Source organism: Sander vitreus, chromosome 1, assembly GCF_031162955.1.
Source record: "Sander vitreus isolate 19-12246 chromosome 1, sanVit1, whole genome shotgun sequence".
Classification (NCBI taxonomy): Eukaryota; Metazoa; Chordata; class Actinopteri; order Perciformes; family Percidae; genus Sander; species Sander vitreus.
This window is the reverse complement of record NC_135855.1, coordinates 8,821,364-8,846,174: the sequence shown is the minus strand read 5'-3', so window position 1 is coordinate 8,846,174 and position 24,811 is coordinate 8,821,364. Positions and strand designations below refer to the sequence as shown.

Genomic DNA, 24,811 nt, shown 5'->3' with positions numbered 1-24,811 from the left:
GGTCTTAAGTGCCTCAAGGGGCGGTAACCCACGAACACCGTGGTGGACACCAGTGGTCAGGGAAGCCGTCCGACTGAAGGAGGAGTCTTTCCGGGATATGTTATCCCAGAGGACACCGGAGGAAGTTGCAAGGTACTGAAGGGCCCGAAGGGCTGCAGCCTCTGCCGTGAAAGAGGCAAAGCAGCGGGTGTGGGAGAAGACATGGAGAAGGACTTTCGGTCGGCACCAAGGTGCTTCTGGAAAACCGTTTGCCACCTCAGGAGGGGGAAGCGTGGAACCATCCAAGCTGTGTACAGTAAGGATGGGACGCTGTTGACATCAACTGAGGAGGTAATAGGGCGGTGGAAGGAGCACTTTGAGGAACTCCTAAATCCAACTAATACGCCCTCTATGGTAGAGGCAGAGCTGGAGGATGATGGGGGATTGTCGTCAATTTCCCTGGTGGAAGTTGCTGAGGTAGTTAAACAACTCCACAGTGGCAAAGCCCCAGGAGAGATCCGTCCAGAAATGCTTAAAGCTCTGGGTGTGGAGGGGTTGTCTTGGTTGACATGCCTCTTCAACATTGCGTGGAAGTCTGGGGCGGTGCCTAAGGAGTGGCAGACCAGGGTGGTGGTTCCCCTTTTTAAAAAAGGGGGACCAGAGGGTGTGTGCCAATTACAGGGGTATCACACTTCTCAGCCTCCCCGGTAAAGTCTACTCCAAGGTGCTGGAAAGGAGGGTTCAGTCGATAGTAGAACCTCAGGTTGAAGAGGAACAATGTGGATTCCGTCCTGGTCGTGGAACAACGGACCAGATCTTTACTCTCGCAAGGATCCTGGAGGGAGTACCAACACCAACCGGTGTACATGTGTTTTGTGGATCTGGAGAAGGCGTATGACCAGGTGCCCCGGGAGTACGGGGTGAGGGGGTCCCTTCTCAGGGCCATCCAATCTCTGTACGACCAAAGCGAGAGCTGTGTCCGGGTTCTCGGCAGTAAGTCGGACTCGTTTCAGGTGAGAGTTGGCCTCCGCCAGGGCTGCGCTTTGTCACCAATCCTGTTTGTAGTATTTATGGACAGGATATCGAGGCGTAGTCGGGGTGGAGAGGGGTTGCAGTTCGGTGGGCTGGGGATCTCATCGCTGCTTTTTGCAGAAGATGTGGTCCTGATGGCATCATCGGCCTGTGACCTTCAGCACTCACTGGATCGGTTCGCAGCCGAGTGTGAAGTGGCTGGGATGAGGATCAGCACCTCTAAATCGGAGGCCATGGTTCTCAGCAGGAAACCGATGGAGTGCCTTCTCCAGGTAGGGAATGAGTCCTTACCCCAAGTGAAAGAGTTCAAGTACCTTGGGGTCTTGTTCGCGAGTGAGGGGACAATGGAGCGGGAGATTGGTAGGAGAATCGGCGCAACGGGTGCCGTATTACATTCAATTTATCGCACCGTTGTGACGAAAAGAAAGCTGAGCCAGAAGGCAAAGCTCTCAATCTACCAGTCAGTTTTTGTTCCTACCCTCACCTATGGTCATGAAGACTGGGTCATGACCGAAAGAACAAGATCCAGGGTACAAGCGGCCGAAATGGGTTTCCTCAGGAGGGTAGCTGGCGTCTCCCTTAGAGATAGGGTGAGAAGCTCAGTCATCCGTGAGGAGCTCGGAGTAGAGCCGCTGCTCCTTCGCGTCGAAAGGAGCCAGTTGAGGTGGTTCGGGCATCTGGTAAGGATGCCCCCTGGGTGCCTCCCTAGGGATGTGTTCCAGGCACGTCCAGCTGGGAGGAGGCCTCGGGGAAGACCCAGGACTAGGTGGAGGGATTATATCTCCAACCGCCTGAGAACACCTCGGGATCCCCCAGTCGGAGCTGGTTAATGTGGCTCAGGAAAGGGAAGTTTGGGGTCCCCTGCTGGAGCTGCTACCCCCGCGACCCGATACCGGATAAGCGGACGAAGATGGAAATAAAACCGTACAAAACACCGCAGCCACACCGCTGTGGAAGCTCCCCGAATGTCATTTATCAGAGTCTGGTTGTTACCCCTGTCCGTGGCAGTCTCATCCACTCCTATAACGGAGCTAACTGGAGCTAACCGCTAACGGAGCTAACCGCTAACGGAGCAAATCTTTGCTAACAGAGCCTTCAGTTCTCCGTGCCTGTATCCATTAACTGCATCTATGGACTCGAGCATGGATAAAACCCTTAATTTTATTAAATTGGCTGGACGAGTTTTAAATTACAACCAAGAGTTGTTTGAATGACAGAAATCTGCTCAGATAAGATCCTAATGAGTGCAACAGGACATGTAACAGTAGGATCCCCAAAACACAGATAAAACACTTGAAACAAATGAACAATGATCTAACAAACAAGGTGAACAAGAATTGACTTTAGATAGCCCTAGTCTTATGTGATTCAACAGGAGTTAGGAGGAAATAGTGTTGAGATTAATAATAACATGTCACTTTCTGTGAAGCTTGCAGATTTGTATTCTCAGAAGTTTAATAAATGCTGCTAAGTGCACTAAACTTTATTTTTTCATTGAAAAGTTGATTTGACAAAGTTTATTTTCTTCTTACCTGTTTTGTTTATTTAATATATTTTTCATACATTATTTATACAATATACAGTATGTTTTTACATTATACATTTTTAATTGAAGTATACAAGTGTAGATTGGTGAAGTGTTCAATAAATGTTTTTGTTGAGAAATTCTGTTACATTTTATCTTTCAAATAGAGGTTTAAAAACAAGCACATATCGGCCAAATATCAGCCAAAATAAATCGGCAGCATTTATCAGCCATCGGCTGACCCTGATTTCTAAAGATCGGCATCGGCCAGAGAAAACCCATATCGGTCGACCTCTACCCATTATTAGTAATTAATGAAACCGATAACCGATATTTGGAACCAATATGCATTTACTGTTGTTGGGAATTCGTACCAACACTGTGAAAATGAAAATCTTTAAATCAATATTAAGATTTTGGAATGTTACAAACTCCAACACAAAACTTTGTTTAAATGCTTCAAGCAATTATTTCATAAATGAGAAACATGATACCCAGTAAAAGATAATCAGATAGTGTTGTGGGCGGGACATTAAGTCAGACTAGGTGGTGAGTGAAACTGAAGCAGAGGGACAGACACAGAGCTGTAGCCGAGCCAAAGTAGACCACTTTTTAATTCATTAACTTCATTGGTTGTCAGGGAAAACAACGCTGATACAGATCATCTGCAAACGAAGAAGACAGATAGAAGATATCACTAGTATTTTCTATTAAAGTCCTTTTCGGCGTCATGTTTGTACTCTTGGGGTCTACTAGAATAGGTTTACATGCTTTGATGTTCAAAAAAACATTTTGTTTCTCATACTGCTCCTGGCTGCAGCTCCTCTGTCTGAAAAACACTTTCTGAGCTCTTGGCCAAACAGGACTGTGGGCAAAGTGTTTCATGCAGTTGAGAAAAAGTGCTGTCTGTGGAAGAGAGAGGTCCATTTGGAGTGACGTGTTTTTGTTGTACTTTATACATCTATTACATACACTAAAAACTATATAACACACTAAAAGAAAGGAAAAATCCCAGAAAGCATAATAAGGGCTCTTTAACTCGTGGAAAACATGAATAAAAAGTTGGAAGTGTTTAGTAGAGCACTGTAACTAAGTGGTTGCTGTGCGTGTTCTTCCTCGTAGGTGAACGCGGTGACAGGCACTTTGTTCACTTCCAAAGTGATGGAGGAGCGGGCGGAGAAAGAGAAGAAGGAGGTGGAGGAGGAGAAAGAAAGCAAGATCCTGAGTGGAGATCAGGTTTATGACTGGAGCGCCGGGCTAGAGGAGGCCGACGACTCCCAACTCTACTTCTCCCCTGACCAGGGGAACGTGGTGTTTGCCAGCGCCATCGATGGCTGGGGCTTCAGGTGAGACTGCGGGCTCCGTCTTTAGCTGCATCCATGACTTTGGGGTGTGCACGGTGTGGAGGGTCTAACGCATGTGTTGGACTCAAGGCCCCCGTGCCGAACCCGCCCCCTCGCAGATTTTGGGTTCGCAGTAAAGAGTTTTCATATTCAGGCTGTGGAACAGGTTGCTGTGTGATAGCCTGCTTTTAAAAAATTTAATCATTGTTTTGCTTGATTTGCTAAATTCTATCATGGCTAGGGAACTTTCTGGCTGACTTTTGTAGGGATTTATTTCAACACAAATGTGACAAAAGTCGAAAAAAACAACAAAAATGTCTAAGATAAGGGCGCCCGGATAGCTCAGTTGGTAGAGCAGACGCCCATATATAGAGGTTTGCTCCTTGACGCAGTGGCCCGGGTTCGTCTCCGACCTGCGGCCCTTTGCTGCATGTCATTCCCCCCCCTCTCTCTCTCCCCTTTCATGACTTCAGCTGTCCTGTCAAAAATTAAGGCCGAAAATGCCCAAAAAAAAAAGAAAAAGGAAAAAAAAAATGTCTCAGAAAAAAAGCAACAAAAATGTTGGAAAAAAAAATATACAAAAATTAAGAAAATACGATGAATGTAGCGACATGCAGTAATACAATCAAGATACTTTTCTATGAAATAAAAGCATGTAAAAAGTCTGTCCCTTAGTGAAATTGAGTTTGACACCCCTGCTCTATAGCTTCAGTTAAACTAACACGGGCCTCCGTAGATGGCGTGCGCGTGCTACGAGCATGCACGGAGACATTTATGCTCAACACTTTTTTACAGTATTCTCTGAAACACCACAGGACGTACAAACAAAATAATCTGTGACTAGGCAAGAAGTAGTAGAGAAGAAGAGACGTGAAGTAAAGGAAAGCCGGCTGCTTGGCAACAATAGTAAACACATCCATGTTAAACACCCACGTACCTGACTGTCCTTTATCTCCAAATGGACACTAGTGTCTGCCTGTAACACTGTTAAGAACACTCTTTATAGTACATGAAGCTGGGTTTTTTTTTTTTAGCCTTGACAAAACGATCTCTCATGTTTTTCCACACTCTCCAGCAAAATGCCTCTTCTTTTGCCAGTGTGGTGTCTCTCTCTGACCACATATTTAAAGCTGATTGACTCTGTGGTCTGTACATGGAGAATCACACAGATGTCTGTAGAGGCGAGCCTGCTCGACCAGTCTTCCCAGCCGACCGTGTTGAACTGAAAGCGCAGTGCGCGCCAAGTTACAAAAATTCAGACGTGCACAACCACGCGTCGCGACAACTAGAGGAGCCCTCGCCCGGGAAAAGACAGGCCGCAGTGACCTCATTGTATGGCACCTCGCTCCGGGAACACCGCTGCGACCATAAACCTAGCTTAAGTGAAAGCACTGGTCCTCAGATGTAGAGATTGGCTTTAAAACCGCAGAAGGCAGTTTCACTGGAGGCTGCTGATGGCACAATGTATGACTATTTTAGTATTCAGTATTTGGCAACTAGTTTGTGTTTATTTAGAATATTTCAGATGTCTTTGTAACGTATCATAAACTGGAAAGATAATGTGGCTCATTCTGTGACCTATTCTGGCACTGGAATAACCCAGTAACTTCATCAATACCCCAAAATCCCTCTCATTGTTTATTCATTTAATATTTTTAAAAATATGGAATGTCATTTTATTCAATATCAAATAAATACATGAATAAATAAATATGCCTATGAAATACATCCTGTTTATTTATGTATTTATTAGGGCTGTCAAAATAATGTGTTAATTTCGATTAATTAATCTGAGAAAAAATAACGCGTTAAAAATAATAATGCAGATTAATCCATTCCATATTGACGTTTGACCCGGAGCCGTTCTAGCCACCATTGGACTGCAAAATAAAGGAGGGAGACGAGAATGTGCTGCCTGGATCATTAATTGGAACATTTACTTGTAAAAATCTTTTTCCTGCCAACTCTGGCTACTGGAATCTGGTGCCACTGATATGTCTGCACTTCTCTCTGATGCTCTGAAGACAGGCAACAGAAACATTGCTGCATGTGACGCTAGTAACGTTAGCCTACCGCTAGCTAGTAGCTGGATTAAACGTGGTTACAATGCTGACAGCTAACGCTAAACGGTGTAAAGTTTGACTGTGTTTTACTGTAGAGGATTCAACACCGGTATGTAACAATCTGCAGCTGCCGACGTCGGCAGTGAAACTGGTAAACTACAGCCTCGGGGTGCATTTGAAGTTATTGTAAATGTCCTTTTCCCATCTGGTGGTTGTTTTTGTCGTTCAACAGCAATTTACTAGTGAAATAAGTTATTGTTATACATTATTATTAAATAATTTAATTTTGAACATATGGCCTTAGCAATAAACAAGTTCTTTGTCGGCAACTGTTGTTTAGTAGCCTACCCTTTTTTCTTTTTTTTCTTCTTTTTTTCCGGTTCAGGCACCGTTAATTATGTATGCGATTAATTAATCACAGAGTATGTAATTAATTAGATTAAATTGTTTAATCGATTGACAGCCCTAGTATTTATTTAATATCGGATAAAATTACATTCCATTTTGACACACCTGAAAACATTTCTACACGTCCACTAGATGGTGCTGTCCACTTAGATTTAATATACAGTATTTGACACTAATTGAGCCTCAACATGATTCCAGAAGCATCAGAGACCAGAGCAAAACCAAGCTGTTTGTTACCTAAAAAGACCTCATACTTTTCTCCAGTTGAGGAATTTCAAAGTAAAATACTTTCTTCTTACATTTCATTACATCGCTTCACACCATGTGTTCCACTCCACAGTTGCATAAAGTTTCTATGCTGTACTGGCAGTTTGGTGTACGCCAGTCAGTGATGAGGACACAAAGGCTGGCTGAGGGTAGCTGTGTCCCTGTGATCACTAAATAAACCGATCAGGTCTCAAAGGAGATGGCCGAGTCTTATCTGCCTCTGGACCCGAGAAACTCATTCACAGTCTGTGGCAAAAATAATAGGAGGATAAGATCCAGACAACATGTTCACCCTGATCCTGTTCAAATCTCTCATCAAAGCTCCACTTTATTCAAAGCTGCTAATGAGCCCGATTTAAAATTGCAGCATAGCTTGCAATAAAGATCAATGCCTTTCTGTTGTCTGTGATAACATGCATAAAAAATGTAAACGGAGGACTAAGAGTTTGCTTTTTTGTGTTTCCTAGCATCCAGCAGTTTGCCCACATCTACAGCCAGAAAATGGGTATCAAGGCAGAGGTGCTGCTCAAAACCCTGTGGGGAGATTTCTACCTCAACGCTAAAGCAAAGAAGATCATGAAAGGAGCTCAGGTAACGTAACCATGCGTCATTGTAGGGCTTTTGTTAAACATGCATCTTCTCTTTCCCCCATGTTCCTTTCTCCTATTTGACACATTCTGTAACTGCCAAAGAAAGATTGAAAAAAGAAATCCGAGGTTTACCGAAGCCTACAACTGTTACTGCTACTGCTTGGCTGGTGAATTGAGACGTATGCTGTTACTTCTTTTTTAAAGATTATTTTTTGGGCTTTTCCGCCTTTAAATGATAGGACAGCTAGGTGAGAAAGGGGAGAGAGAGAGACATGCAGGAAATCATCACCGGTCGGACTCAAACCCTGGACCTCTGCATCGAGGCATAAGCCTCTGAGTATATGTGCGCCTGCTCTACCCACTGAGCCAACCCGGCCACGTATGTTGTTACTTCATTGCAAGGGGAGCGCAACCTCACATTCAATCTTTGTTTGGCTTACTGTTTGTTTGTCTTTATAAAACATAATAATTTGTGAATATATGCATTTATTTTGTTCATTAAAATGGGTACAGATTAACAATCAAATATCAATAATACTTACCCTTGGGTGACAGCTGGATTGATAACTATAAAAAAAATAACAGCTGTTTTTTGTTCTTTTCTAATTACTCTGGCTGACCTATAGTCAGCAGCTCATTTGTGTTATGTTCCCCGTTTTCTCTTTGCTTTTTCTTAGAGCAAGTATCCCATCTCACTCGTACGTTGACCTGTTTAGTGTAAATTACAGAGATTTCTCGCAGAAGTAATTTTTGCTTCTTTGGGGACATAAAACCTGGGTGAAACCATTTTTATTTATTTATTTATTTTTTTTAAAGAGAAAAAGAGAAAAGAGAGAAAAATTCCCACCTGTAGACCTAAAAAGGTTCATCGCGCTCTATAAAGATGGGATATTACAATTTGACTGTGATTCAACAATTATGTTTAGCTTGAGCTTAATATGGTCTATCACAAATATACGGTTGAATTCATAAGCACTACAGTGCAACTTTAGGGGCCCTATCTTGCACTTGGCGCAGCGCAAAGCCCGACGCAAGTGTCTCTGCTAGTTTAATGCATTGCATTGCAGTTGTCAATTTCCTGTCCAGCGCCCATGTCGTTTAAATAGCAAATGCAACTGCGCCCATCTGTGCGCCCATGGCTGTTCTGGTCTTACAGGGAGGTGTGTTCAGGTGCATTCTTGGCGTATTGCTATCTTGAGGCAGCGGAAAGTGATCGCGGCATTGACCAACAAAAACCTGGTCTAAAGTCAATAGGCATTTCATTATTTTAACAGCGCGTTAGTAAAATGCGCCTAGGCTCGTGCACAGCGCACGCACACTAGTGTGTGTTTTTTTTGTGAACACTGATTTAGGGCTGAACGATTTGGGGGAAAAAATCCAAGTGCGATTTTTCTGCCAGATATTGCGATTACAATTTAATTTGTGGTTGTTGTTTTTTTGAGCTGCATATTGCACCTTCTACGATCATGTTAAATAAAGTGATAAAATATAAATGAAAAATCCACTGAAACTAGGACATTAAACAATCTGTGATATGTAATATTATTCCAGCATTTATCTTATGAAAAAACAGTAAATATAATGACAAAAAGAGGAACAAAAAATGCTAAATCAAATGTTACACCAAACATTCAAATAAATAATTCACATTCGATTAATCACAATCGCGATTTTGATTTGAAAATGACTAATCCTTCAGCCCTACACTGATTTCAACTAGCTTTGCCTAAGTCCCCCTATTTTAGTCCAGCAGTGTCATATCACTGCATACATGATGATTACATGATTACATAACCCTTGTATGACTGACAGTTGTAGGTGTTCACATCATCAGTACCGGTGCTGTGCTCTTTTTACTAGTGGTGCCAATCTCTAGGCACCTCACGCTTGGATTAAGATTCTGAGGGCTACGATGCGATGATAAACCAGCAGGTGTATGACTGGCTGACTGATTGCTGATCTAACCCTCTGATCTGTATTTCTACTTCTGTCTCTGTGCTCCCACTCAGTACAGGGCCTCTGCCTCTAATGTTCTGTCCTAACTGCATGTCATTTCCAACTGAACTGAATGTAGAGTGTAGTTCTGTGAGATGCTAATGGAGCCTCCTTTGGCCCCCTGTAGTCCTGCCTGCACACTAAAACACTGCCACCTACTCACTAGAGCTAACATGGGGCACCAGAGCAAAGCTGAACCCGCTCTGTACTCGTTTTGAACAGACCATCCGGAGCTTATCTTGATGTGCTAAATGTGAGACATGAATCAAACCCAACCCTAATGTTATGTTTTAGTGTTTTCTTTGTTTCAACAAGCAGTTTGTTCTGTTTATTTATCGCAAGTAATATCCTTATCGTGATATTCAACGTTATCGTATATTTACCTCATATCGTGTGGGCCGCAGGGGAAACGGATAATGGCAATAAAATAATATATAAATAACAATTAAAAATAAAATAAATATAGCCTTGCAGTATAAATATTTCTCAAAACACACTCACAGGCCTGTTTGAATGTCAATAGTAACGTTACCAGAAAACAGCGTGTAGTTGCTTTTTTAGCAAGTTTGCTTTATTTGTCATTGTGCATAAATATGAACAATATACCGTTGCTGTCAACGGGCTTATCTGCTAACGTTAGCTACCGACGGTTACCTTGGAACAATCCAGCAAATAGACGGTACCCTAGGGTGCGTTATCTGAAACACGATTTAACGTCACCGCTCATTTTACACACAGTTTAGCAACAAAACTAAATGCTGAGGGAAGATTACTACATTTTTAATGTTGGTTTTGAGCGGTATGCATCCCCACTAACCTGGAAAGCGTTTTAAACAGTTACGTTAATACAGCGTGTCAGGGGAATACAAAGTCTCCTGCAGCGGGGAGTCAGAGGGACCGCAGCGTTCGCTAACGTTAGCTTCTTGTCTCATCTGGGGTCTGAGAACCAGTAAATTCTATTTTCCGATAAACTGTAGCTGTCATATTTCACAGGACCCGCATGAGTGCGGTTTTCATGTTCCAGTTGTTCAGCCTCAGAGGGAAGAGAAAGCGGCTGAGATTGGTAGAGCAGACTGCTCTGCAGAGCCGTGTATAATTACGACTTTATGACATTTCATAAACAGCTGATGGAGCAGCGGTGTGCCGTTGCTCCATCAGCTTCTGCATTGAGTACTTTTACTTTTAATACTTGAAGTACAATTTCCTGAGGATACTTACAGTACATACTTTTACTTAAGGAACATTTTCAATGCAGCATTTTAACTTGTAACGGAGTATTTTTACAGTATTAGTTAGGGATCGACCGATACTGGTTTTTCCGATAATACCCATTATTAGTAGTTAATGAAACCGATAACCAATATTTGGAACTGATATGCATTTACAGTAAAGATTTAAATCTTTAGGTCAAAATTAAGATTTTGGAATGTTACAAACTCCAACATAAAACTTAGTTTAAATGCTTCAAGCAATTATTTAATAAATGAGAAACTTTCAACATAATACCCAGTAAAAGATAGTCAGATAGTGTTGTGGGCAGGACTTTAAGTCAGACTCAGTGGTGAGCGAAACCGAAGCAGAGGGACAGACAGAGCTGTAGCCGAGCCAAAGTAGAGCACTTTTTAGTTCATTAACTTTATCGGTTATCAGGAAAATAAAATGCTGATACAGATTATCTGCAAACTGCCAAAAAAAACTGAAATCCCTAATGCAAGATATGAGGAAAATATCTAATTGTGATTATTTTGACTGATAAATCGATTGTGTTATGATTCACAGGGAGGGAATGATCATTTTTGATTATTCTCATTGAAAATTGAAAGAAATTTAAGATGTGTGATTTTTGCGAGGATCTCTTCCAAATAAAGATGTTTTTTAGTCTGTAGGATAGGATTTGTAGGCTGGGACATCTCTGCAGCACCACAATTCTTCATTCACAATGGTTTGACGTATATTTTGCCTTTAACATATATTGCACTAGTCCATATTGCCATTTCGATAAATTGCGATTAGTTGTGCAGCCCTAGTGTGTGCATGGGTTGGTGCAGAGAAACAAAAATGTATTCTATCTCCCTCTTCAGCTCTTATGCTTTTAGTATTTGGTTCCCTGGCATTCGTTCTTACAAAACTGTTCTATAGTCCGGAGAATAATGGTGCGTCCATCATTTTTGGAAGCTTGTATCGCTGGTGATTTAAGCTTGCATTGATTCTGGTGTGATGTCTTTGTCTCCCATGTTTGCTGCAGGCCAAAGGAAAGAAGCAGCTGTTTGTGCAACTCGTGCTGGATAACCTTTGGAGTTTATATGATGCTGTTGTCACTAGGAGGTGGGTGACATACTACCCTGAAACACTTTGTTACATTTTAAAAATCACATCACTATTGCTTTCTTCTCTTTTTTTCCATGAACATCTAAGAAAAGAAAAGAAAAAAAACACAGCAGGGTTCTCACTATACATACATCATACTAAAGAAGAGAAAGTAAGACAGAGACATACAAAAATAATGATAAAACAATACAAAACACACACACACACACACACACACACACACACACACACACCACCAGATGGACATAATTGCATCCAAATTGCTCGAACGTGCTATAGTCGGTTCCCATCTTGTTAATTGGGTAAGACCAAGTTCAGTCCCGGGGGGTCCACTGCGTCCAGAACTGGTCGCCATATCTTGATGAATCCCTCGACATTGTCATAAGGGTGTAAGTCAGTTTTTTTCCCAAAGAAAACGTTTATAATACTTCCCTGTACCAATCATCCCGTGCAGGGCTGTTTTTAGAGATCCAGAAATTGAGGCTACATTTACATTGCTACGTTTTGGTTTTAAACGAATATCTTTTGCTACGTTTACACCTCTCATTCCCCCTGCTCTGGCGTTTTCCGAGCCCCTAAACCGGAGATATTTGGAAACACTTCTGACCCGTTGTGGTTTGGAATCTGCGGGCTTGTGTTGCAGTCTCAACCATGGATGTATTAAGAGAACTGGATAGAGCGTTCGGCGGGAAGCCCCGTACATTCCAATGAGAGTGCTCAAAAGCGCATAAAGCAAACATGGAGCTCGGATCTTCCACGTTGACTGGCCCATGACATCACGATGGACATGCGCACTAGCAACAGTTTGTGTTGTCATAGCAACATGCTCGTTCATGAGCTTCTCTCTCGTGTCTCTTACAAGAGGCAAACTCATGAACTCATATACAAACTTCATTGTATAAAATATTCACTAACGTTAAACACTGTTTTCGTTGTTCCCGATCGTTTACATGCTTAGCTAAATAAACAATGGATGTATTGTAACCAAGGAGATATAATTATTATGTCGTGCTACTAGATAGCTAGCTACTAGGTTAGCCTGCAGTTTCGTGAACAGAGCTTCTCTTAATAACATCCATGGCTTCATCTCTCATCCACGTTACAGGCTTTACAGCATACATACCATGGATGTATTAATAGAACACATGGTGAATTACAATCCGCTAATTAGCGTTAGCATTATCCATTATCACAGCTACAGGACCTTGGGAGAACAGTCATATGAGCATGCGCAGTGCAGTCTGCTAGCGTTCATCATGCCTAGTTTAATAACTCTTGATTCGGCTACTAGTAAATGTTAAAAATGTTAAAAACGCGACATTTTAAACAAGGACCTTTTAAGTGTTCGGGCTGGTAAGTTGATGTACCCCAAAAAAAATGATCTGCTGAAATATAGTAGTTTCTTTCTTTCAAGTCTATGTGAAAAGTCTTTCTTGGCCATGGGGTGCAATTCCACCCTTATCCGCTAAGCCCATGGTGGCTTTAAGACATGGCGCTCTTCCTGGGGGCTTGGTCTCAACGGCCGCAAATGGAGACCTTTGGCAACACCGACATGGTTTCTCCGTCTGATTGGCTCTTATCGGTCATGATTATCGTTCTTTGAGACTAAAGCTATTAATGTTACCATGGCAACTACCAGCAATGGTACATGCTGCCTCCTGTTTATGCCCAGTATACGAGAATGTTGATGAGATATGTGGTTTGGGCGTGTTCTGGCCTTCTGGAGCTAAAAACTCTTGTGTGCACGGAGATCGCTTTTGGCTCAAAACTCTGCTTAAAAACCAAAATGTAGCGGTGTAAATGTAGCCTGACAATAGTCTCTCTTGCTATGTGCAAGAGTGTTTCAGTCAATTTAGCACTGTAGGCATTCTTTGCACTACCCACTTTAGCTGCTAAAATGTGCTGAAGGGGTGACCGTTCCAAAATCATAACCAACCAAGGTAACCACTTCATCCTTCACATATCTCCAAAACCTTTTGTATCTTTACACATTTCAAAAACCGATGTACAGTGGGGCAAAAAAGTATTTAGTCAGCCACCAATTGTGCAAGTTCTCCAACTTAAAAAGATGAGAGAGGCCTGTCATTTTCATCATAGGTACACTTCGACTATGAGAGACAAAATGAGAAAAAAAATCCAGAAAGTCACATTGTAGGGTTTTTAATGAATTTATTTGCAAATTCCTCGGGAAAATAAGTATTTGGTCACCTACAAACAAGCAAGATTTCTGGCTCTCACAGACCTGTAACTTCTTCTTTAAGAGGCTCCTCTGTCCTCCACTCGTTACCTGTATTATAAGCACCTGTTTGAACTTGTTATCAGTATAAAAGACACCTGTCCACAACCTCAAACAGTCACACTCCAAACTCCACTATGGCCAAGACCAAAGAGCTGTCAAAGGACACCAGAAACAACATTGTAGACCTGCACCAGGCTGGGAAGACTGAATCTGCAATAGGTAAGCAGCTTGGTGTGAAGAAATCAACTGTGGGAGAAATTATAAGAAAATGGAAGACATACAAGACCACTAATAATCTCCCTCGATCCGGGGCTCCACGCAAGATCTCACCCCGTGGGGTCAAAATGATCCCAAGAACGGTGAACAAAAATCCCAGAACCACACGGGGGGACCTAGTGAATGACCTGCAGAGAGCTGGGACCAAAGTAACAAAGGCTACCATCAGTAACACACTATGCCGCCAGGGACTCAAATCCTGCAGTGCCAGACGTGTCCCCCTGCTTAAGCCAGTACATGTCCAGACCAGTCTGGAGTTTGCTAGAGAGCATTTGGATGATCCAGAAGAGGATTGGGAGAATGTCATATGGTCAGATGAAACCAAAATAGAAGTTTTTGGTAAAAACTCAACTTGTTGTGTTTGGAGGGGAAAGAATGCTGAGTTGCATCCAAAGAACACCATACCTACTGTGAAGCATGGGGGTGGAAACATCATGCTTTGGGGCTGTTTTTCCGCAAAGGGACCAGGACGACTGATCCATGTAAAGGAAAGAATGAATGGGGCCATGTATTGTGAGATTTTGAGTGAAAACCTCCTTCCATCAGCAAGGGCATTGAAGATCAAACGTGGCTGGGTCTTTCAGCATGACAATGAACCCAAACACACTGCCCGGGCAACGAAGGAGTGGCTTCGTAAGAAGCATTTCAAGGTCCTGGAGTGGCCTAGCCAGTCTGCAGATCTCAACCCCGTAGAAAATCTTTGTAGGGAGTTGAAAGTCCGTGTTGCCCAGCAACAGCCCCAAAACATCACTGCTCTAGAGGAGATTTGCATGGAGGAATGGGCCAAAAATACCAGCAACAGTGTGTGAAAACCTTGTGAAGACTTAAAGAAAACGTTTGACCTCTGTCATGCCAACAAAGGGTATATAACACAGTATTGAGATGAACTTTTGTTATTGACCAAATACTTATTTTCCACCATAATTTGCAAATAAATTCATTAAAAATCCTGCAATGTGATTTTTTTTGATTTTTCTCATTTTGTCTCTCATAGTTGAAGTGTACCTATGGTGAAAATTACAGGCCTCTCTCATCTTTTTAAGTTGGAGAACTTGCACAATTGGTGGCTGACTAAATACTTTTTTGCCCCACTGTATATTTGCCCATTTCTGTATCACATTTAGGAGAGCCCCTCAATACTATTGCTTTGTTAATTGAATTAATTCTACAGTGGTGCTCATAAGTTTATATAAACTAAAACTAAAAATAAAAACGTTGACTAAAAAGAGGAATAAAAAAATAATCTTTTGGAAATTGATCTTAATGCCTTAATTAAAAAAATAGGACAAATCCAACCTTTAAGGACACCAATTTTCTTTGTGAATGAATAATGTATCGTAAATAAATAAATGTTCTTCCTTAAAATACAGGGGCATAAGTAAGTACACCCCTATGTTAAATTCCCATAGAGGCAGGCAGATTTTTTAAAGGCCAGTTATTTCATGGATCCAGGATACTATGCATGCTGATAAAGTTCCCTTGGCCTTTGGAATTAAAATAGCCCCACATCATCACATACCCTTCACCATACCTAGAGATTGGCATGGGGTACTTTCCAAAAAATCATCTTTTTATCATCTCTTTATCAGGATGCATAGTATCCAGGATACTATGCGTCCTGATAAAGTTCCTTTCCTAGAGATTGGCATGGTTTTATTTCAGTTAGCCTAATAGCTGGTTTGATTTGCATTGAGAGATGATTTTATGGAAAGTACCCCATGCCAATCTCTAGGTATGGTGAAGGGTATGAGATGATATGGGGCTATTTTAATTCCAAAGGCCAAGGGAACTTTATCAGGATGCATAGTATCCTGGATCCATGAAATAACTGGCCTTTAAAAATAAAAATCTGCCTGCCTCTATGGGAATTTAACATAGGGGTGTACTTACTTATGCCCCCTGTATTTTAAGGAAGAACATTTATTTATTTACAATACATTATTCATTCACAAATAAGCCATTTTTTATTCCTCTTTTTAGTCAACTTTAGCATGGGTTCATAAACTTATGAGCACCACTGTATGTTGTAATGGGATGTTTGAACATGAAGATATACTGTAGTATACAGTGGGGAGAACAAGTATTTGATACACTGCCGATTTTGCAGGTTTTCCTACTTACAAAGCATGTAGAGGTCTGTAATTGTTATCATAGGTACACTTCAACTGTGAGAGACGGAATCTCAAACAAAAATCCAGAAAATCACATTGTATGATTTTTAAATAATTAATTTGCATTTTATTGCGTGACATAAGTATTTGATCACCTACCAACTAGTAAGAATTCCGGCTCTCACAGACCTGTTAGTTTTTCTTTAAGAAGCCATCCTGTTCTCCACTCATTACCTGTATTAACTGCACCTGCTTGAACTCGTTACCTGTATAAAAGACACCTGTCCACACACTCAATCAAACAGACTCCAACCTCTCCACAATGGCCAAGACCAGAGAGATGTGTAAGGACATCAGGGATAAAATTGAAGACCTGCACAAGGCTGGGATTGGCTACAGGACAATAGGCAAGCAGCTTGGTGAGAAGGCAACAACTGTTGGCACAATTATTAGAAAATGGAAGAAGTTCAAGATGACGGTCAATCTCCCTTGGTCTGGGGCACCATGCAAGATCTCGCCTCGTGGGGCATCAATGATCATGAGGAAGGTGAGGGATCAGCCCAGAACTACACGGCAGGACCTGGTCAATGACCTGAAGAGAGCTGGGACCACAGTCTCAAAGTAAACCGTTAGTAACACACTACGCCGTCATGGATTAAAATCCTGCAGCGCATGCAAGGTCCCCCTGCTCAAGCCAGCGCCTTTCCACGCCTGTCTGAAGTTTGCCAATGACCATCTGGATGATCCAGAGGAGGAATGGGAGAAGGTCATGTGGTCTGATGAGACAAAAATAGAGCTTTTTGGTCTAAACTCCACTCGCTGTGTTTGGAGAAAAAAGAAGGATGAGTACAACCCCAAGAACACCATCCCAACTGTGAATCATGGAGGTGGAAACATCATTCTTTGGGGATGCTTTTCTGCAAAGGGGACAGGACGACTGCACCGTATTGAGGGGAGGATGGATGGGGCCATGTATCGCGAGATCTTGGCCAACAACCTCCTTCCCTCAGTAAGAGCATTGAAGATGGGTCGTGGCTGGGTCTTCCAGCATGACAACGACCCGAAACACACAGCCAGGGCAACTAAGGAGTGGCTCCGTAAGAAGAATCTCAAGGTCCTGGAGTGACCTAGCCAGTCTCCAGACCTGAACCCAATAGAAAATCTTTGGAGGGAGCTGAAAGTCCGTATTGCCCAGCGACACCCCCGAAACCTGAAGGATCTGGAGAAGGTCTGTATGGAGGAGTGGGTCAAAATCCCTACTGCAGTGTGTGCAAACCTTGTCAAGAACTACAGGAAACGTATGATCGCTGTAATTGCAAACAAAGGTTTCTGTACCAATTATTAAGTTCTGCTTTTCTGATGTATCAAATACTTATGTCATGCAATAAAATGCAAATTAATTACTTAAAAATCATGCAATGTGATTTTCTGGATTTTTGTTTTAGATTCCGTCACTCACAGTTGAAGAGTACCTATGATAAAAATTACAGACCTCTACATGCTTTTTAAGTGGGAAAACCTGCAAAATCGGCAGTGTATCATATACTTGTTCTCCTCACTGTATATCATCTTTTCTTGTAGCAGAGTGTGTTGCTATCCATGCCCCGCCGTCCATCTGTAAAGTCTATCTATCCTGTTTCTGTGACTGTAGAGACAAGGAGAAGGTGGAGAAGGTGATAGCATCACTCGGGGTGAAGGTGTTGGCCAGGGACTCTCGTCACTCGGACCCCAAAGTTCTTCTTTCTGCCATCTGCAGCCAGTGGTTACCTCTGGCCCAGGCTGTCCTCTGTATCCTTTGCCTTTTGGCCTCTATCTCTTATCAGCTGAACTCTTTCCCTTCTTATGTTTGTTTGACTGCCTCAGGTGAGCATTTTTGGGGGGATGTTGTGCATTTGTTGTCGAGTTTTTTTTAACAGTCTGTAGCGATGGTGTGTGAGAAACTTCCTAGTCCCATAGACATGACAGCAGAGAGGGTGGAGAAACTGATGAGTGTCGGGCCGCGGCGGTTCGACTCACTGCCCGAACAGACGCAAGAGCTGAAGAGAGGTAGACACACACACACACACACACACACACACACACACACACACACACACACACACACAGGTTGTTTTAGGTTCAAATGTGCAGACAGAGAAACTCAAGCAAACTACGTTGTTTCTGCAGTTTTTTTAAAGTCACAGTAAGTCACGGCAACGCTGTAAAGTGGTTGTAAGTGTGGTTACAGTTTTCAAAACTTCCCGCAGACACCGTTCGCTGCAATATGATATTGATGGCGAGGTGAAAGTGGTCCCGGTGCTGTTGCCGTTACACTTCCTATGAGACAAGCAGGCACAACTGTGGTTTCTATGCCCTGGTGACTGACTGACAGGCTGAGGTTGCAAGGCAAAGTAACTTTATTTCTATAGCACATTTCAGCAACAAGGCAATTTAAAACACTTTACATAAAACATTAAAGAGCAGTTAAAAACGGTCAACAAAATAAAACAGGCTAAAATAGAATAAGTTACAAATACAAAGTTACACCGAATTTCAGGTACCGGTATCAATAAAAATGTGAACGGTACCCAACCCTAGTGTCTGAGCCTTTAGGGACAGGCCAAAAAGTGTGTCACTGCTCATGTTTCCTATTGTTGATGCAGGATATATAACTCTCTTTGTAAATTTCTGACTCAGTGTTTGAAATAAAAGTTTAGCAAATATTTGATTTGTTGTAGTCACAAATCCTAATTGCGGCTGAATCCAATTAGCTTTGAATGTATCCTATGAGTGTATCCTATCGTTACAAATGTATCTCTATTATTTTAGTTTTTGTAGAGATGAGGGACTGTGTATCTAATTACAGATCAAATCGCAGAGATACACACCCCTATTGCTAATGTTTGAACCGTATAGATTGAGAGGTAAAAAAGGTGCAATGGAATTTAGTTGACATATCTGACCTGGCACTTGATCCAAATGCTGTTTTAATAAGGACATAAACTGGGATGAATTTAAACTACATTTCACAAAAATAATACCCTGTACCTGAAATGACTAAACATTATTTGCTCAACTTTTTAATTTCCTCGTTAGTTGGACTAAATGACCAAATAATGTTTGCTAATTTAGTAAAATCAGATACTCTAAACTGAATGAACACTGAAACAAACATATTTCGTCAAGTGAATATACAAATAAAACAAACTCTTACATACATATACACAGGTACGTCTGAAAAGTTTACGTTTGAAAGTTCAGTTCCAACTTGTGATGGTGCACTGATTTCATGTTGACATGATTCATTGTTTTTGGCAAATGGCTGGGACTTCACCTTGGTTTTAACAAAGACTTTGGCGCTCATCTGCCTCTTGTATAGTGATTTCAGATGTGTTTGACTCTTTTTCCTCCCCTCGGTTGCTCTCCAGCATTCCTCCAGTGTTCCAGTGGGGAAAACGATCCGCTCATCATCTTTGTGTCCAAGATGTTTGCTGTTGACACCAAGGCCTTGCCTCAGAACAGACAGAGGTAACTGTGTGTGTGTGTGTGTGTGTGTGTGTGTGTGTGTGTGTGTGTGTGTGTGTGTGTGTGTGTGTGTGTACGGACAGGGTAGTCAGTAGATGGTGCTGCAGTGCTGCCTCATATGTCTGCTCTTTATTGGATGTAAAGGAGGGAACGGAGTTGGCCTGAAGTCACACAGAACGTCTTAGGAACAAGCTCGTAAATACCACTTACTACAGCAGCACTACTGATTCTTTGTGCTAACATTCTTTTTGCAGTTTAGTGTCAAATCACTGCTCTGACCGTAGTACACAAAGAACATTATTTAAAGTTACCGACACCCATTCTTTTTTATATACACAGGTAGTAATTTAAAGTGCTTATATTATGCTCATTTTCAGGTTCATAATTGTATGTAGAGGTTATATCAGAATAGGTTTACATTTAAATTTTCAAAAAAACCCGTATTTTTGTTGTATTGTACATTGCAGCAGCTCCTCTTTTCACCCTGTGTGTTGAGCTCTCTGTTTTAGCTACAGAGTGAGACATCACACTTCTATTCCCTTTTTGTTGGAAGTCGCACATGCACAGTACCTACAGTGGGGAGAACAAGTATTTGATACACTGCAGGTTTTCCTACTTACAAAGCATGTAGAGGTCTGTAATTTTTATCATAGGTACACTTCAACTGTGAGAGACGGAATCTAAAACAAAAATCCAGAAAATCACATTGTATGATTTTTAAATAATTAATTTGCATTTTATTGCATGACATAAGTATTTGATCACCTACCAACCAATAGGTAGGTAAGGACTACTACCCAATCAGAAGCAGAGTATGAGGGCATGCCACGCTAGCAGCTAGGCAAGCATTATAATGTGTTACAAAGTGACGCACGTTTGTCAAGGAAGTAAAGGCTGGACTACAATAGAGCTGTTTGGAGCAGTTTGTGAACATTGTTTCCTTTTGGAGAATCCCGGGCCACTGCAGTAAGGACTCAGCCTCTGTACACGGGGCGCACGCTCTACCAGGTGAGCTAACAGGGCACCCCGAAAGTCACTACTATATTTTTTTTTTTTTCTGTCTGTATGGTGGATTCGTTGTGTGCAACGCTAAGTGACACAGCCGGTGTGCGGGGCTTCTATGTGCTTGTCTTTGCACCTTTGCATGCTGACCCACAAACTTCTGAAATTCCGTTTGCGCACAGTTTTGTATTGTAAACATCACAGACCACGGCTGCATCAACTGCATGTGTCTGCTCTTTGATTAACAGTTCTAATTAGCCGCTGGTCAGACTGAACAATGTTGTCATGTTGACATCCAGTTCTGTGGTAATCATTCTAAATGTGAGGTCCATTTACTCCGCTATTCCTGGAGCTTTTCTGTATCCAACAGCCTTCATCAGCAAATGGAACCGGCACAGATATGTGTTCCCAAAGACAATAATTATTCTCAACTAATTGATTAATTGATTATCAGTTAATCACCATTAATAATTTAACAGATTAAAATATAATGCTGAAGCCAATATGTCGTTATCAGATTTTATGAACTCTCCAACATTGATCTCGGTATTGGCCTAAAAAATCCAGGTTGGATGTGGCTCTACCTTCCCTTGTGCTTGCAGTAGAATTGTCTGCGGCGCAATTCTTAAGGACGACAGCACAGCAGTATGTTGAGGAGAGTGCACACATGGCCACAGTAGGTGGAATAGTTCCTATAAAAACTGCTCACTGTGGTCTTTGGATTATTTAGAGCAATAGGGACACAGTTTCTTTTTTTCTTTGTCAACGCTGTAAGCATAAACAAAACATAAAAAATCCATTTACCACCATTGCACTGTGGTGGCAGAAATCTCAGAGACAAAAATGGGCAAATAAAACCAATCCGCATAGCTGGATATCACGATTACTTACTTACTCCTCTTCGTCCCCTATGGGACATAAGGCTTCAATGAGCACTCTCCATTGCATTTGGTCCCTGGCAGCATGTTGGGCCTCTACCCATGACAGGTTCATCTGTTCCAGCTCTTGTGTCACAGTTCTGTGCCAGGTGATTTTGGGCCTCCCAGGTTTTCTTTTGCCAGGTGGTGTCCATCTTAAAGCGTAACTTAAGTCTAGCCTTTTTAGTGTTTTAAAAATAGTGATTTTGATGCTATCATAATAGTGCCCCTAGCGCTCCCATTCAAAAGGCCATTTGACCGAAAACGAGAATACGGTAAATCTTAAAAGTAGTGTTTCCGTCCTAATTATGCTTTTAAACGAAAGTTTGACTCGGGTATATTCACAAATAGACCCTAGGTTGTATTTTGGCGAGAGTTACGCTTTAAGGCGACTTATGTCTTATACAGTTCATTGTTGGAGATCTTAATAGGCCAAAATATCTGGCATATTCTTCGGAGGCATCCATTATGGAACACTTCCATTCTCCTCATGTCTGTTTTGACAACTCACCAGCTCTGTGAACCGTACAGCAGAACAGACTTTACATTGCCGTTATATAGGAGCATCTTCGTTTTAAGGCTGCATTGTTTTGATCTCCAGATGGGACGGAGTTGGGAGAAGGCACCCTGAGCCTTTCCCAGCCTTGCTTTAATATCTTTAGATGCCCCACTGTCCTTACTGATGAGACTGCCCAGATCTTCCACAAACTCAAGTGGTTCCTCATTAACAAGGATGGGTGCTGTGGGGATGGAGTTGACACACATCACTTGTGTTTTGGAGGTGTTGATACTGAGCCCAACTTGTCTGGCAAAGTTGGATATCACTATGGAGAGATGATTTCTTTGGGTAAACAACAATGACAAATGTACATTTGATACAAAGTTCACTGACCCACAGATCTTATTTATAACTTATTTATTTCCTTAATCTTCAATGTATATTAACAATAAACCTGAAGAAATAAAATGTGTCAATCATGGAAGGGATTGCTAAGATCACCGTAGGAAACTTGTGTGCAAGATGGCAATAATCAGGTCTAGGTTCAGTGGCTAGCACTGCTGCCTCACAGCAAGTAGACACTGCAGAGTTGGATCCCCGGTCTGTGTGGAGTTTGCATGTTCTCGGTAACTAAGACTACAGTTAAAAATTAGCCATCTGGCTAACACTGGCACATTTACAGAAATGTTGATTAATGTGCATTGTCCTCATAAATAAATCAGTCTTAAAATCTTAAGTTGTGACATGCCTAGGCATGACCTGTCTCTCATAGTATTCAATCTGTATTTTTTACCTGCCATCTGTTCTCAGTATTGGGATCTCTATCACCGGTGCACCTTTACCTTTAGTTTCTGCTTTACTCTAGGAGGTTTTTTGGTTCTTTCTCCCTGAGGGGATCCAGCTGTTAGCCCTCTCTGATCTGTCCGTCCTTCTTGGAGGTGACCTGAGGGTAGACCACTTAAAAGGCCGGGATGACATGTTAAAGCAAACAGTTGCCTGTTGCCATTCCTCATTGAAAGCAGATGCTTACAGGAGACTGGGATTGATTTGGGGGAGCCATTAAAGTGTTGCTCCCAGTAGTGGTATAATGGTCTGTCCAGTGGAGGACGTGTGTGAGCTGTTAATGGGCCGGAGAGAGCTCATTGTCTTCGCTCCGCCTCATTGTGCACTATAGAGTGATTTGCATTAGCTAAATTGTGCCGGAGCTATAAACTGCTCCACTGCAGCGTAGTGAGCTCCTATGACAACCATTACAGCGGTCCTCTACTAATAATTGTCCCAACATTACCAGTTTGACACAAGGAACTCTGCAACATGCCTTAAAGCTATAGTGCATAGTTTCTGTCTCCCCCATGAGGAATTCTAACCCCCACCCCTCCTCCACGCAGTTGCTAGTAGCCAAGGAGGACACGGAGGATTAAAAAAACATGGACTCTTCAGAAGAGGTAATTATCTTCACTCACCAGGTGACACAATCTTCTGCACATAGTCATACTGAGAAATACGGAGAGAGTTGTGTGGAACTGATAGTCTTAATTAGCTTTGTAGCAACTCATTTGGCAATGGCTTTAATGTAACTGACGTTCATTCAAATTAAAAAGTTACGCAATAAAGCTTTAAGTTTATTACAACTAGTCATTTGCTGAGATCTGGAAACTAACTAACTTTTTGCATTTCTGCTCTTGTGTTTGTGAAGGTTTGGTTTCCGAAGGTTGTGAACATAAAATAGGGTTAATATATAGTACTTTAAGGACATGGAGGCCTTATCTGACCTGAAAATGCTGATTTGTGAGTTTAGACATTGCAGTGGTGTTTTATCTGGGAGTCAGACAGTTTTTTCTCCCGGAGAGGATGCATTTTTTTTATGAAACAAAACAAACCCTTAAACATTTGTGCTGAAACCCAGAAATACACGGTGAGCATACAGCATATCTCATGCAGAGTAGAAAGATCCACCTTAAGCCCTCTGGCTGGCAGCGTCTGTGCTCCCCCCCCACCTCCGCTCCCTCCTGTCACAGGACTGGATCCTAATGGCAGACTCTGCCAATGCACTCGCAGGGAAACAGAGCGGCACGCAGAGGAGAAGAGATATAGACAGGCTGTCAGAGACGGGCTAGAGGATGGGGAGGAGGAGATACAGATGAGAGAGAGAGAGTGAGATAGCGAGGGGCAAGAAAGGTATTGTATAAAAAGGAAGTAAAGGTCATCTCAGACTGTAAGCTAGAAAGAAAAAAACCTGCCCAAAATCTGGGCTAATGAGCCTACACAAGCTTCCATTCTTTTTTTCCCACTACCTGCATCACACACACACACACACACACACACACACACACACACACACACACACACACACACACACACACACACACACATACATACATACATTTAGGTCTCTAAAATGTCAGAAAATTGTGAAAAATATGGATCAGTCAGTTTACTGTCACAGAGGAATGAAGAAACTAGACAATGTTCACATTTAACAAGCTGGAATCAGAGATTTTTTACTCAAACTGATTAATCGATTAATAAAATCATTTAAAAGTTGACAAATAATTGATTAATCATTTCAACTCTAGACCAGTCAGCTGTTGGATCGAATCAAACTGGTCGAAGTCTTGGTTCAAATAAAATGGCTGATGACAAAAATGACTGCCATGCAATATTTAAAGGGGTGATAGAATGCAAAACCGATTTTACCTTGTCATAGTTGAATAACGACAGTGCAGTGGGTAA

At 41.9% G+C, this 24,811-nt stretch overlaps 1 protein-coding gene and 1 long non-coding RNA gene across 3 annotated transcripts in view; both read left to right on the top strand.

Moving 5' to 3' along the window:
• Nucleotides 1-24,811, top strand: part of efl1 (elongation factor like GTPase 1) — a 136,226-nt gene that overhangs the window by 13,291 nt on the left and 98,124 nt on the right. For both annotated transcript variants that reach the window (XM_078260588.1, XM_078260503.1), the window contains 6 exons: nt 3,659-3,882; nt 7,085-7,208; nt 11,448-11,527; nt 17,808-17,944; nt 18,080-18,202; nt 19,564-19,663. In XM_078260588.1, coding sequence (XP_078116714.1) covers nt 3,659-3,882; nt 7,085-7,208; nt 11,448-11,527; nt 17,808-17,944; nt 18,080-18,202; nt 19,564-19,663 — 788 coding nt within the window. The remainder of the gene's footprint in view (nt 1-3,658; nt 3,883-7,084; nt 7,209-11,447; nt 11,528-17,807; nt 17,945-18,079; nt 18,203-19,563; nt 19,664-24,811) is intronic.
• On the top strand, nt 23,460-24,448 carry LOC144521940 (uncharacterized). The gene is made up of 2 exons (XR_013502371.1): nt 23,460-23,523; nt 23,775-24,448. It is a non-coding gene; the product is annotated as an uncharacterized LOC144521940 (long non-coding RNA).